General features: G+C 42.6%; 1 protein-coding gene across 4 annotated transcripts in view; it reads right to left on the reverse strand.

The window, feature by feature from the left end:
- Nucleotides 1-816: 816 nt before the first annotated feature.
- NETO2 (neuropilin and tolloid like 2) overlaps nucleotides 817-16,071 on the reverse strand; it is a 35,277-nt gene continuing 20,022 nt past the window's right edge. For 3 of the 4 annotated variants that reach the window (XM_053270958.1, XM_053270962.1, XM_053270959.1), the window contains exons 3-9: nucleotides 15,922-16,062; nucleotides 13,936-14,184; nucleotides 13,067-13,111; nucleotides 12,846-12,973; nucleotides 8,442-8,670; nucleotides 6,176-6,289; nucleotides 817-4,108 (exon numbers count right to left, since the gene is read on the reverse strand). In XM_053270958.1, coding sequence (XP_053126933.1) covers nucleotides 3,528-4,108; nucleotides 6,176-6,289; nucleotides 8,442-8,670; nucleotides 12,846-12,973; nucleotides 13,067-13,111; nucleotides 13,936-14,184; nucleotides 15,922-16,062 — 1,487 coding nt within the window. In that variant the 3' untranslated portion in view covers nucleotides 817-3,527. The remainder of the gene's footprint in view (nucleotides 4,109-6,175; nucleotides 6,290-8,441; nucleotides 8,671-12,845; nucleotides 12,974-13,066; nucleotides 13,112-13,935; nucleotides 14,185-15,921; nucleotides 16,063-16,071) is intronic. The other variant, XM_053270961.1, reaches the window with a different exon arrangement.

Consider the following 16,071-nt stretch of genomic DNA (forward strand, 5'->3'; position numbering starts at 1 on the left):
GTTGCTCCCCTGCAACTGGCATACTGAGGCATCCTGCCTCTGAGCCTGGAAGTAGCCTATAGCCAATTCTATATAGAGAATCGTTGCCATATTGGGATTTACATCGTCCAAACAGTAATATTTTTGCCACAGCCAGACTAGACGTATGTGAGAGCTATGGTTTTTTCCTGGGACAGAGTGGAATATTGAGTCCCTATGGTGCCGAGGCAGTGCTTTTTCAAAGCTCTTTCCCTCATACTGCTTTTCCAATCAAAATGGCCTTCCTAGCTGCTATTAGCCATGGAGGGAGGACAAAGGAAGTGTGACCCAATCCAACCTGAGGGATGGGTGTTTTTAAGCAAGGAACAAGACGACGGGGGGACTCACTTGTAGATCTCCAGCATCCTGTCTAGTCTGGTTCAACTGGTCTCATAAACATGAGAAACTAGCCTTCTTTTAATCAGACGCAGACAGCAAGCGGCTTTAGGATTATTCTACACTTGAAAACATTTGTAAATCCACTTGCTGCTTGCTTGTGGCAAGAGCCCCCAATCCCCCGTTTGAGCAGCAGGAGAGAGAGGCTCCCCGTTTCTGACCACCTCCATCTCTCAGTGCAAATGACAGAAGACCCGCTTCTCTCCTAAGCCCTCCGCCTGCATGTCAGAAAACTATATTTTGTTACTCTTGTTTTCCTGAAAACTGCACCAGCTTAATCCCCGATAGTGAAGTCCGGATGTCTGTGCTTTGTGAATACAAGTGTAAAGTTTTAAAACCTTGTCTCTCAATAGTTTTAAAACCTAAACACTTGAACGGCAACCATGTAATCAGCACAACAAATAATTCACAAGTTTCCTTTATATACATTTCTTAATACAGGGTATTGCCCACTGGCTCAGAGTCGTAAGGTCACATTTAGTGAAAGACAGACATGTAAACAAAGAAAGCTCAAGAAACCATGATTTAAAGAAGGCTAGGTGGTAAAGAAACCAGGTATTCTTCACAAGTAGCAATGTTGCAGTTCATAGCTGTTAACATGCACACTGAAAACCAAGTGGATCGAGTGCGTGGGTGGCACACTACACAGGTCATACAGCATCAAGTGGTATCAAAGTCTAAGAAAAGTTGGAGAGTTCTGTTTATCAGTTGGTTGTTCATAGAAATCTGGAGACCACCCTTGCAGAATTTTTAAAAAACCAAACCAAACACAAAACCAAAAACGACAGCATGTGAAACGACTTCTTTCTTCAGCCTGGTCTGCAATGAAAGATCAACCTAAAGCCAAAGGGTGAGACAAATACTAGAACCTTGTCCAAGAAGGTTACAGATCACTCTGTCAGGCGGGGGGTGGGTGGGTGGGGGAGGAGGCAAGTTTTGAAAGGGAAGTGGGCTCTTAGTCCCATTCTTGGCCAATTCTTTCTTCGGATAACCTGCTTCCTAATGGATGGAAAGGAGAAAATCCAATATCCAGACCTCTGGGAGCTGAAAATAAGGGAAAACACAAACTCCTCTCACAGGAACATAGGGAGTTGCCGATACTGTTGGTCCATCTAGCTCAATATTGTCACACTCTCCAAGGTTTCAGGCAGGAGTCTTTCCCAGCCATACCGGGAGATGCTGGGGAGTGAACCTTGGACCTTCTGCCTGCAAAGCAGATGCTCTGCCACTGAGCTACAGTGCATGGCTTTGACAGCTTGAACTAGCTGGTAGTCAATTCCACTTGTTGGAAGAGGATGATGTCAGTTTACTTTTTGGCACCCCGGGGGGTGAGGGCAGAGGTGCTCTTTGGCCCTGGCTGAAGTCCAGGACCTCCACACCTGCTGGGGCCCCCAAATCATCTTTAGTCTGTCCTGGGTGGTGTGGTTTGTGGCCTCAAGAACCTACGTGTTAAAAAATGATCCTTAACTTGCAGAGCCAGCCCTCCAAAGGCCTTTAGGTCCAGGCTCCAAAATTACCTAGGTGCACTTCTGGGTGAGGGTTGAGAAGCCTGAATATCACAGTACCAGAGAATCTCTGACTCCCAGTTCCCTCCTAGACTGCCACGGTGTTGCAGACCTTGGTCTGGTTCCTCATGGCAGGTGGAGTGTCCTTTCCTACAAAAAATAAATAAATTCTAAATGGCATCAGAATCCTGCCAAGAAAAAAGGAATCAGAAAATCCTCACTTAGCTATATAAAACACTTGACAGAGAGTAGATTGTAGGCAGGCATTCCACACAATATATAATGAACTTAACAGTATTTATGCAATATAAATCATAACATGTTGGCCTAGGGCTGGACTTGGCCCTGCCATCCACAGCAGTTTGTATTCTTACAACACAATTTTTTTACACTTTTCATCTACTTATATCTCCAGGAGAGAGCATACAGTATTGATTCCAGCAGTGATGCTTGTGGGGAAAACATTAAAACAAGACTGCTGTCAGACAACCACCAATAATGCAGCAACTCTCTTGAAAGACTTTGAAAAAACATGGGCCAATACTATTTCACAGTCCTGTACTTGCAACCATTATTTTTGCATCCTGTTAAATATGGCAGAATTTGCCTACCAGCGGTTTGTTTAAATCCCTGATGTATTGCTGGAAGAAGGAAATACAAGTCAAGCTCTAAACACTGAAACACACTTTTGATAACTGCAGGTGTGTTGAGGTGACTTTTTATCTGTGCTCAGCACCACATGATGATGGGCTCGTGCTTCAAAGTATGGTATAGAACACCACAGCTATTCAGCACGTCTATGTTGAATTTATCCATGGATTCTGAACTGCTGGTGCAAAAAAACTTGATTTCGCGATGGAACTGGATTCTAAAGATTTTCATCTTTAAATCACAATTTCAAAAAAGCAAGAAAACAATTTCATTTCCTTCTCCCACAAAGAAGACAGAACCTGAATAGATCCTGAATATTTGTGCTGATATAATGGTCCCACAATGCTGGCCTAGGATCACTAGCACAAGTAGCCAGTTCACCACTTATCTGCTGGCATAGAAAGTCTTAGGATTGGCCTAGAAAGAGCCAGTCATGAAAAAGGCAGCCATATAAAGATGTCAAGATGAAGCAGATAAATGCAACACAACTCATTTGAGTCTTAATTGGCACTTACCACAATAACTCTAGCTACACTCTGACAATTATGACAAATGCTTTGAATGTTAAACTATGTGGTGCAGCAGTACCCACTTTTTAAAAATAACTGAAATAATTAAACTTCCGTCTTGAAATCCAAGTACCCGGAGGACAGAAAATGAAGTGACGGTAGAAACTACATGTAGCCAGTGACCAGACTGTTTCGGTATTAGTGTATTGTCTTTAGACATCAAGTCATTGAAGCCTCATGCAAAACCTACTGTTTTGTTCTTCAACCAAATGGGCAGTTCAAGGGAAGGAAATTGATTTATGAGCTTTCCTTTTGGGGTGGGAGATTAGATAAGTTAAGCTAAAAAAAGTATGAATACTCATTTCTCCACCAAATTCCATATGGTACATTTTTTGTACACACACAGGTTTATATATACTATTTACACACAGCCACTTCACCTTGGAGATTAAAAGTCAATTGATAACGACCCCTGTGCAGCCTCCTCTCGTCCCCTCACATAGATTTCACAAGGAATCTCTTCCATCACTCTGTCTTCTATGACCTGTTCTGGGCACTCGTGAGCCTGTTTGAAAGTGTAGCTACTTTTTTTGAAGGTGCTGTTGAAGGTCTTCATCGGCTGAGGCTGTGCAAAGTCATTGCGGAAGGGAAGTTCCATTGAACTGAGGTTGGTCCTGCTTTGCTTTCCAGTGGCGCCTTGGGAGCCACAGTGATGGTCGTGAATGCATCGTGACGCCGTGGAGGAACGCCTCATTTTCTGGTAGTTTTCAAGTTCTTCAGACAGGTCAGCCAAGTCAGCAGAAATCTCTTTGTCTCTCAGCGAGAAGAGTTCGTAGTGAGGAGGATCAAAAACCTCCTGGAAGCCAGTTTTGTTGAAAGTGGTCTTGCAAGCCATCACTTTCTTGCGGGGCTGTTTGACTTGCACCAGGACTGAAATGAGGAGGAGAACCAAGACAATTCCTGAAGTAATCCCAATGATTGTCCCATGTGTCTTGGTGATTTGTTCAAAGAGTCCTGTTTTTTTCTTTTCTGCAAGGACAAAAGGAGAGGCAAGCAGTTTAAAGGGTGTCCCATTAAGTACAGTGGCCCACATGCTGTGCAGGTTGACAATGGTGTTTCCAATCAGCCCGCACGGCTGCAGGTGGCTAAGGAAGCCCTGGTGGTCTTGTGCAAGAGCACAAATACTTAAAAGTTGCACACGGGCACTTTGGGCGTACAACTTGCATTGTTTCCACAGTGAAAGTTGCACTCTTGAAAAATGTGTGCACAACTTTAAGTATCTGCAAACTTGCACAAGGCCTCCAGCACTGCTTTATATACCTGCGGCAGGTAGACCAGGCCACTGAGGCGGGCCAATGTGTCAAGTCTGGAGCGGAGGCCTGGTCTACCCGCCAACCCCAATCAGTAGACCAGCTCCCCCTGAAAAACAGCCCTCCAAAATGACGCTTGGAACACCTGAAATGTTCTGAGCTCATTTCATCAGAACAACCAGTTGTCCAGACAAAACAACCTGAGCATTTGCATTTTGTTTTGAGCTCAAAACCAAAACACAAAATTTGTTTTGTACACATCTCCAATGTCTGTATCCTAAAGCTCCGAGATTAAATATCTAGTTTTGCAAACAAAATATAATTTGTTTTGCCAACTTGAGGAGTATAGGAGGAGGTATGGCAAACCTCAGCACTGAAAGTTAACAGTGCATAAGCAGAATCAGAGATCTGATAGCACTTCATAGGAAAGCACACAAGATGGCACTACTAGATTATAGCAGTTTTTTTTAAGTTTAGCCTTGTATTAAAGGGGGGAAATGCAAGCTTTACAAGATAAAGATGTTGTTCTGGGTAGTGGCAAGAATTAGGAAGTATGGATAAGATATTCAGAAAGAAAAGAATAGCATTTTTTGTAATGCCCAAGAATACCCATCTGTTAATATCTACAGCTAAAATATGAAGAGTAATGCACTGCAAGACCTCCCAGCATCTGAGATGATATATAGTTCCAACCACTGTACATACCAATGTTGCAGCAGACTTCTGCACTGAAGCAACTGAGGTAAAATATAAAGATGCTTCTAAGTTGTTGCCTAGAGAAATAGCTTTTTATAAAAGATGGTTCTGACCAGGAGGCATGATTAATGCTCGCAAGACAGAGATTCATTTGGAAAAAGCTTTTTTCCAATTATCTAGAGTTGGTCTACAACTGATCTATTTTGTTAAGCTTTAAAAACAAAACAAAAAAAACCCCGAGATACTGTAACTAGAGAAATGCAGCATAGCACAGTAAGAGCATCTATGTGGGGTTTTTTTTTGGACAGAAAAGTTAGGTTACTGGCCTATAACAGTGTTCTTGTAGTGGTCCATTGTCCTTCCACACTGAGGATGTCTGCGCATACGCAGACCACATCTTGGAACCTTCCAGAGCTTTGATCTTAGTTTTGGCTGTATCCCTTACCTCGCTTAGTAGCCATATTGGAAGCACTTACCTGCCTGACTCCCCCAGTCTCTGACCGCTGCAATCGTACCTCTAGAGGAGGGAGGGTCATGTGAATGGACAATGGACAACTACAGGAACTACTGTTACAGGTAAGCAACCTAACTTTCTTTGTAGTGGCTGGTTGTCATCCACACTGAGAAGGAGATTGAGGGAGTTAAGGGGGGCGTGCTTCCAAAATGACTACTGTGGGTGGGTGGGGGTGGTTTACTGCCCCAAATGAGATCTAAGCTCTGGAAAGTTCCGAGATGTGGTCTGCATGTGCGCAGACAGTGTGAAGGACAGCGGGGCCACTACAAAGAACAAAGGAGCTCCCGAGTGAGGAAAAAGACAGCGGTGGTACCAGGTTAGAAAGCTCAGAAGGCATATACAGAAGAGAAATCGGCCAGCATTCAACTTCAGGTTTAACCCATGCTGGGCTCTCACAAAGCTTAAGATGGCAGATCTCTCAGTCACAGGGGAAAGCAATGTGCTCCTCGTCCTTCACCTTTAGGATTCCGAACGGAACAGCGGTCCTCTAGTTCATGGAGAGAGAGAAAGTGCCAGAGGGCAGAAACCAGACAGTCCTGGCTGAACAAGGCTACAAAGTGATCGCACTACACTCACCTTTGCAGTGGTTTTCATCCCAAGGGTATGCACAGTTTTGAATGCCATTGCAGACTAAAGAATTATTGATGCACATGTTGCTATGGCAAAAGTAAGTGCCGCCTGAGCAAGGAGCTGTGAAGGAGGGAATGAAGGAGGGGGAAGAGAGAGAGAGAGAGAGGCGGGTGATGTTTCCTATAATCACTCCGTAGTTTGAGCTTTGGGTATAAAGTCACCAGCAAGCTATATAGTGGCCCGTTCAAAATATTCCCACAAGTGTGGCGATACCATAAGGCCAGAGGAGAGCTGGCCTTGTAGCAGCAAGCAGTGTTCCCTCTAACAGGGATTCCCAGATGTTGTTGACTACAACTCCCAGCACCCCCAAGCAAAGGCTACTGCAGCCGGGGGTGCTGGGAGTCGTAGTCAACAACATCTGGGAATCCCTGTTATAGAGGGAACACTGGCAACAAGCATGAAGTGTCCCGTGTTAAGCAGGGTCTGCACTGGTTTGCATCTGAATGGAGACTAAGTGTGAGTACTGTAAGATATTCCCCTTAAGGGATGGGGCCATAGCTCAGTGGAAGAACAGCTGCCTGCTTGCATGCAGAAGGTTCCAAGTTTCCTCCCTGGCATCTCCAGACAGGGCCGAGAGAGACTGCTGCCTGCAATCTTGAAGCTGCTGCCAGTCTGTGTAGACAATACTGAGCTAGACAGACTAATGGCCTGACTCTGTATATGGCAGCTTCCTATGTTCCTACTGGTACACATACAAACATACATCATAAAAAAGTACCGTATTTATACAAAGTAATATATCAATGCTAATTCCGCCCCCACCCCAGTGGCATTTACTTTTGAGGATTATTTTGTAATTTTTTTTTTAAAGGGTGCTAGCATATTCTCCTGCCAGCTGTGTTATCTCACCACACAAGTTAATTGCTCAGCTGGTCAGTGTTTATAGCTTTAGGGATGTTCTTTGAATCTGAATTATTATAAACCATGCCTTGCCACACATTGCAATTTAAAATATAGTAATCTGATGATTCGGTCACCAACCTATCAAAGAACACGTTAATGCCATTTGAAGCTTAGTTACCCTCCTGGTTATTTCAAACCTTTCTTAACAGTGAGGCTTTATTATCATTATTATTTTAAAGGCAGTGAATACAACAGACTTGGAGATCTGTGCTTCTGTGGAGAGAGCTTGCAGATGAGTAGATTTAGATCAAAAAGGTCAACCATTATTTGAGAAAGCATTCCAGTTTTAAATGCCTGACCTATTCAAACAAAACCCACTTTCCTTATATAGGTATCCTGCAAGCTACATTAATGATTACCTTGCAGTTCTGCTCCATACAAAGCAACAGCACTTTCCAAATACAGGGGATAACAAGAGTGTATAGCACCACAGAAGCAGTGTTCCTCTAACAGGGATTCCCAGATGTTGCTGACTACAACTTCCAGAATCCCCAAGCAAAGGCTACTGCAGCTGGGGATGCTGGGAGTTGTAGTCAACAACGTCTGGGAATCCCTGTTAAGAGGGAACACTGCACAGAAGTATAGCTTCAACTTGAGCAAAGGTGGGCCTTGCAAGATTTAACTGCATTTCATGATTTCTGACTCCTCTATAGTTTTCCGCCAAGGGGTCTCACATGGGCATCTGCTTCATATACCTCTCTTCAAGGAGCATGCGCATGCACGCGCACACACACACACACACACACACACCCAAACAGAACTGACAATACTTTTCAGTGGTTCCTAAAGGGTGCTTTACAACAGGGCTGTGCAAAACTTTGGTTCCAAATAGTGGAACCTGAATCGTCTGCACAGGCCTACTGAATGGAGGTGAGCGTTCCCAACACACCCCTCCACGTCGTCGTGTGACTCAGATTCCTTAGCAAACTCCCTGCTGGCTCAGAGGATCCCGAAAAGAGTCCAGAGCCCTGCTGCATCCCAGCACCACACTGGAAGGCGCGCAGGGAGCATGAGGAAATGGAGTCCTTTCCTGCCCTTTCCTTGCAAAGCTCTATGGGGAAAGTGCTGGAAAGGAAGCCACGTCTCAGGGTTGCCCACACTCTTTTCCAAAATGGTGCTGGCATGCAGCAGGGCTCTGTACTCTTTAAGGGGCCTTGGAAGGGAGTTAGTGGGGAGATCTGGATGCTGCATACAGGTGTATGTTGCGAATGTCCACCTTTACACGGTACTAGTGGAGCTGTGGGGATTATTTGGCTTTGGCTACTCAGAGCTGGATATTTGGCACAGGCCTACTTGACAATATACTTACGATCCACAAATGAAGTGAAGAGCATCCGGAATCGACTTAATCTGCTGCCTTCATCCGCCCACATCCGCACCACTCCAACTCCAGTCTGCAGCATCACATCATTCGCCACCGTGCTGCAAAACTTTGCTTTCAAGTTCTCGATGGCGCTACTTCCATCATACACAGCCACGAAGTTCCTCTTACATTCATTGGAATGCTCCATTTGGTAGTCCAGAAATCTCAAATAGATCTGTTCATTATGGAGGGTGGGGGAAGAGACACCGTTAAGAGCAGAAGTGGATTAATAATGAGGTGCAAGAAGCCAAATATGCAAACATTTTAAAGAGAAAGGCTTTCACTTTAAAAAGGCTCACAAATGTTAAAACTTCATTAACCTAGAAGAAGTCAATTTCTTGCTTGGAAAATATTTCAGTTCTAGTCATATATGAATATAAGCTTGCAGCTTCTGACTAATAACTTCTTATTCTACTCACCTCGAGCCTAAGTTAAAATAGCCACACAGCCTAACATCAGTTCCTTCCTTAAATATGTACTATGCCCTTCCAGGACAAAAGGGGGGGAAAATCTGTTTTTCAGCATGGGATAGAAATGAAGCTCCCTCTCATAAAAGCCAAATTGGACCTTATTGCTCAAGTCCTATTTTTCAGTGCTTGCTTATTTAAACTGAAGAGCAATTTCTTGTTCCCAAGCACATTCAATCTGTATTAGTTTAGGAGCTATAATTGAAGTAGCAAAGAGGGAAGTTATGTAACCTTTCTATCTGGTAGGCAAGATTTGCTGGTCATAAAATGTTCTCCCCTTCCTGACATTCAAAATGATATTTTGATTAACACAACAGCTCTAAAAGGATGAGAGCAACTCTCTGTGTGAAAAGAGTACAAGTCAAGTCCAACATTTAATTTCTAAAAGAGATGCACACTTTCACTCACACATGTACAAGAATTCCCTCTCCCAGTATGCTGTCATTATGTACAATGCATGTAATCCTGTCTTGGCAAGAACACTCACAATTTTTTGGCAATGATTTATTCAAGGTTTATACAGGTACACTCTTGCAGCATACACAAGCAGTAAATTATACTTGGGTTCTGTTTACACTCAGTTACAACAGCAATGAAGGCACCACTGAGAAACCTTGAAGACCACGTTGAAGACAATCATCCTGGAGAAAATCTATCTATTTGATCGCTAAGAGTCGACACTGACTTAACGGCACTCACTCACTCACTCTGTTTACATCATAGTTGACCAGAGACACAGGAAAGGGTGATGCTTATACAAAAATGAGGTCAGCTAGTAGTTCAGTCTGGCTTGAAGGGTTGTCTTGACAGCCTACCAGCATTCTACCAAAAGCTACGATTCACTCCAAGTGGCAAAGAAGAAGAAGAATACTGTACCAATAAACAGGAAAAATTGGTTGACTTAAGCAAAACCTTTGTACCTCAGAGACCTTTTCCTACCCTGAGTACTGTTTTGGTGGTCCTTTTTATTTTCATAGCAACACGAGAAGCTGTCTTACACAGTGTCTGTGCTTAGTCCATCTAGCCCGGTATTGACTACACTGACTGTCAGCAGCTCTCCAAGGCCTGCTCAGGTGGGGACTTTCTCAGCCTTGCTTGAAAATGCCATGGACTGAATCTCTGTATGAAAGAATGTGCTCTTTCACTGAGCTATGCCCCTCCACTGAGTTTTAATTCCTTTTTCTCAAATGGACTAGTCAGCCTTTACGGGGTTACTTTCCATGGGAGGAGAGTATGTTATTTATTTGATTGATTGATTGACTGATTTGAGTTATATACCACCCTGCCAAAAATGGCTCAGGGTGGTTAGACACTTATATGTGTCTATAATCTACTTAGAGGGTATATCTATACAATCATTGAGGCTGGGCAGTACTGTATAATGGTACAAGAAACACACTGAGACAGTGAACCTCCTATTACCCAAGGTCCAAATAAGTCCTCTCACTCAGCCAAATTGCTACAAGAATTGCTGTTGTCCATCTTCTCCCTTCTAAGCTGCCCAGAGACATAAGTTTGGGTGGGGTATAAATTTGATAGATAGATAGATAAATAAATAAATCAACACACAGCCTTTACATGAGTAGGTAAGTGTGGCTTGAATTCCTAGTTGCCTTTGGATAAAGGGCAGGCCAACTGCACATTCTTATTATTCAGAACATTTGTGTACCACTTTACAAACAAAAAAGTTTTCCAAGTGCCTAACACAGCACGAGAAATAAAAGAATTTCTGTCCATCACTAGTAGCCAAGCCCAAGGACATGATAAACCACAACCCCGTGACTCAGCCGGACACTTCCTACTCCCTCTGCTGTGCTTCTTGATTCTATGGATTCAAGTATGTAGCTTCTCTGTTTCTATGGCTTTATTTGTAACAGGCAAAATAAAAATACTAGTCTGGACTGTGTGCCTGCCCACACTAGTGTTTTACTAGCAACTCACAACTGCCACTGCAGACGCAGATGTACATGTCAATGGTGTACATGTCAATGGTTAGCATATTGTCCGTTAGGTGCAGTAACAGTAGTCCTTCCTATTTTGATAGGAACATGGGAAGCTGCCTTAGCCCAATTCTGTGTTCGGTCCTGTGTCTGTTAGACCACTCCGAGACAGCGTTTTCCACGAGTTGCTGCTTTTGCCATAAAAATGCTAAGTTACCTATGGCTTAGGGCAATGGAAGTCCACCAACAGTAAGAATCTTGGCAAACTCAGAGCATATTGTCCGTTAGGTGCAGTAACAGTAGTCCTTCCTATTTTGATAGGAACATGGGAAGCTGCCTTAGCCCAATTCTGTGTTCGGTCCTGTGTCTGTTAGACCACTCCGAGACAGCGTTTTCCACGAGTTGCTGCTTTTGCCATAAAAATGCTAAGTTACCTATGGCTTAGGGCAATGGAAGTCCACCAACAGTAAGAATCTTGGCAAACTCAGAGCCTGATGTACCATAAATAATCCAATCAAAGCACTATAATTTAGGAAGATAATTTAATTCAATAAGCATGCAACTGAAAATATGCCTTCCAGCAATATTCAATGACATTTATAAATAAGCATCAGACATTTCAAATATAAACCAATCAAGAGGGAGATAATCTGATTTCTTTATTCAGCAATACAAATGGCAGCACCAACACATTATAGCTCCACAACTCAAAATGTAGATTTTTAGTCAATGTCACTCAATGTCTCTTATTCTTAACTCTAAGGAGCTTTAAAAACACACACACACACACTCCACAAAAAGTGTGTTTATAATGTTATTTGCTGGAATTAAATATATATTTTTCCATCTCGACATTGTATTGCATAATTCTGGATAGCCAAATTCTGCGTGCCTACATACATGTGGGGCTCAACATTTCAAAACATTAAGTCCCTTTCAAATTAATCGGCTGGTTTCACTACCGATTTGATAGGGGTATTATGGAATCGTAACAAAGAAACAAATCTCTCTCATCCTATAGCATGTACAGAAAATATGCAGCATGGTGTAATTGCAAAAAGGTGCCAAAACATGAATGACTAGATCTAAGGCCCAAACTAGATTGATTAGGACCTCCTTTGACATGACATTATACAACAAGGCTTGTAATTTCATAAGTGTGTATAGGCTCTGCAGAAATTATCAAGCTAGTCAATGATCACACAGATCTGCAATATTAGACAGGGACTTGCATCACAAAACAAATCAAAGCTATAATAGAACAATCCTCCCCTCTGCCAAGCTTCATGAGACAGCTCTTGTTAAGTTAACTAGGATATCATTTATAAGGATATATATCCCTGGTATGTGATAGTACTTTTCCCAGTTAGCATTTAGTTTCAAGTGTTGGCCAGCAATGGTAGTCTTAATAAGGCTCTGGAAAGGCAGCCAGGGAGACCAGATATAAAATATATCAACAATGTCCACAGATGTATCTGCCTCTGATTTCCAATATGGAAGGTAGCATGTGTCCACTGATGTGCCTTAATCTGAGTTGGAGATCTTGGGAAACAGTGCTGGTGCCCGTAATGGAGGGACTTGTGGAGACCTTTTCTAAATGGAGTGGAGCAGAGTACTTTGCTGAACGTGGGTCTTATATTTTTCAAAGGTATCTAGAAATCGAGGCGGGGGGAACAAAACAGAGTTTGGAACCAGGCTGCAAGGACTCTTAATGTGGCCCTTAAGCTTTTAAAAAGGAAGTGAAAAGTGCAGAACAGGAAACAAAAAGATAGTATGTATTTGAAGCAGTCTATGAAACCATCATCTATCTTGATTTCTCATCACTACCAACAGGGAATTAATTTCAATGAATGAGACATGCTGTGCAAATCATTACTAACGACCATTCTTAGCTACTAAAGAGCAGAACGCCCATTACACAGAGAGTGATTCCACGGACCCACCTTGGCATTTGGAGTAGCCTTAATTGTCCATATGCAGTCAACTGCTTGCCCGGGCTTTGTCTTGTCATCTTGTTCTACCTGACTGGAACGCACTATCCCATCAGCTCCTGAGAGCTCAAACTGGCAATCTAGAGAGAAAAAGACACAATGTGCCATCAAAGCTAAAGTAAGATCAATTTGAAACTGAATGTACAAATGAGATTAATATAGCAATACTAGACCTGGGATGGGATTTAAAATACCTCCTAGGTACGTGAAGTCAGGATCTGTAACAAGGAAGAACAAAACAATAAATGACTAAGCTGTGAGAGTCACTTCAAGGTTTAAACAGAAGAAGAAGAAATAGAACATGTAACATGCCAGACAACTGAGCATAAGAACAGCCCTGCTGGATCAGGCCCAAGGCCCATCTAGTCCAGCATCCTGTTTTGCACAGTGGCCCACCAGATGCCTCTGGAAAGCCCACAGGCAAGAGCTGAGATGACATGCCCTCTCTCCTACTGTTGCTCCCCTGCAACTGGTATTAAGAGGCTAGAGGTGGCTTATAGCCCTCAGACTAGTAGCCATTGATAGACTCGTCCTCCATGAATCTAACTAAACCCCTTCTTAAAGCCATCCAGAGACAAGAGACAAGCCTGAGAAGAGACGAGCCTCTTATCACTCAATTACTGACTGCACCTCTGCAAGAGTTTGACAATGGAGATGGCTAATACTCCCCCACACGCCTGCAACCCCAATCTTGGCTGCTTGGGACAGAGGTCAGTTATGTCCACATTTCCCATTTAAAGACAACCAGGTTTGTATGGGAATGATTCTAGGTTCAGAGGCTATAGATACCCTGCCATTTAGAATCCTGATCTGAGATTTCTGCTTATGATTTGGAGAGGCAGATTATAGAATTAGCCTGCTAAAAATACAATGCTAAACACATTTTTTGTTCCAAGAGCTATATGTAACCCTCAGTGAGACAAGAATAAGTCACTGTTAGCTAGGCTTTGGTTTTGCAAACATATTAATAAATTCATCACTGTTGTAGCAGAATCTCCACAAGGCAAAAACAACCCACAGAACCTGCAAACTCAATGTTTACCTGGTATAAATGAATATTTTGCTTTAAATCCCATTCCTTCTATCTCCTCATCCGAAGTAAACTTTATCCACATAAATCTCCCTGTTGATCTAATTAGGGTAGGACTTTTCTGACCACAGTAGCGATCAATGAGTGGGGAGAAGCCAAAAGGTCCATCACGAACCTCCAGGTGATCAAATCGACATTCGAACGAGGGCTCTATGTTGTACGGTTCATCAAAGGTCAATTCTATCCTTTGGCGTGGGGCAGCTATGACAATATAGAAACAACCCAGATCAATATAATGTTCAACAACATGCAATGGGAGTAATTTCTGGGGAAAGGCATTTTATACTTCTCAGAAAAAGTCTGGAGCCACTTACTACTGCATTAATAATCTGAATATAAATGTAGATCTTCATTTATTGTGTTTAAAGTTATAAACACATATATCAGAGATAATCAAGAGACATAAGCTTGCTGTCCCAGGCTCTGACACAATGGTTATGGAATCCTTTCTAGCATACTAGGTTTCTGTTCAACAAATACCTATTTTTTTAGGACTGTGATTTTTAAAGTGGTACCTGCTATATTAATTCCAACTAAAGTTCTTATTTTGAATTGTGTGAACAAGCCATTCTAGCTGGGATTGAAATCCATATATCCTCCTTGAATGAAATCGCTCCAAGTCATTCAAATGCTGCTTTCAGGGCTGGTTCAGATGTATTGTGAAGTCAGGGTGCTGAGGATAGCGCACATGATTCTACTCTTCTTTTATCCTCACAACATCCCTGCAAGAGTTAAACAGCTTAGGCTGAGACAGTGACTGGCCCAAGGAGTGTGTGCTTCTGATTCTGGTTTAGAATAAGCCAGGATCACTCATTATGTCCAAACAGAGCAATCCTGTCTTATCAAAATAAACCAGGATCTGTTCTAAATCAGACGTAGAATCTTCAAGCCTTGGGCATGAAGGGGAAGAATTCTCTACCTTGAGGTTCAGGGATGTTATGCAAAGCAAGGATTTAATCCTGGCTCCACTTGAAGTCTGGACCGGCCCTCAATGCGGTATTGCAATGTTCAAAAAGTGGCTCGAACAGGGTTACTTAGTATAATATTTGACAATTTGGTGTCTGACATTGGTCTGTCAGTTGTCTCTGGGAAGCTTATCAGTAGGTCATTAATAGTAATATGCCTTGCTTATCTCCAGCATCAGAGGTGTTACTACTTCTGAACATTAGGACTTCACTTAGCTACCATGGCATATAGGCACGGATCAATGCATCTTCTTTGAATTAGTCTAGCCCCTTTAAAAAGTCATCTAAGCAAGCAAGTGCACTAGCTAAACACTCAAGGCTTTATGCCCAAAGAAACCTCTATCTAGGGCTCTGTGGTGCATTTGTTCACAACTCTCACTGATACATTTCTTTTCTCTACGAGAATTGCCCCTCCCCTGTTAACTGCTGGAGGTAACAAAAAGTTGGCGTATCAATTTAAGAAAAACAACAACACTGAAATATGAAACTGACCTCAGGGAAATGGTAAGATGGAAGGCAAGCACTCTGAAGTGAATGTAGATTTTCATTCGACTTTAACAGATTTTGGAGTGCCCAGTGAAGGGAACACCTATTTAGCAAGGCCCAGACATTGAAGTTTTAACCAAGCAGATCCTAAAAGGGCCTTTTGGAACTACTGGAGATCTAAAGCTACCAGGATATTCAGCTCTATGTTTATCCTGTTAACATGAAAATACACATGCATTATATATTATATAACTCTGAGTTCAGAGTTAGTGAATTTCAGAATTTTTGTCTGCTGCATTGGAATCAAAGTCTGCATTCCATTCTTGGGTACATTGCCTGGAGGAATTGGTCAGTCTTTCGCCAATATTTCCTCAAAGGTATTTTTATTTGGATGCCACAGAACTGTGTTTAAATGGTAAACTATTGGCTAGTCATACCTTCAGCAATGGAGTACCCCCCCCCCCAAAAGATATAAAGATTTTGATACCTTCTAAAATAAAGAGACACTCCTGGTTGGGTGGGTAGAAATTAGGGAAGTTTGGTGAGGCAAACTGCCCTCCGTTGCTTGTTCGTACCCAGTCACTACACTGGGTGGTTGCCATGCGGTTACCTCCAAAATTCTGTCCACCTTTTCGAA

The sequence above is a fragment of the Hemicordylus capensis genome, chromosome 9 (assembly GCF_027244095.1).
Source record: "Hemicordylus capensis ecotype Gifberg chromosome 9, rHemCap1.1.pri, whole genome shotgun sequence".
NCBI lineage: Eukaryota > Metazoa > Chordata > Lepidosauria > Squamata > Cordylidae > Hemicordylus > Hemicordylus capensis.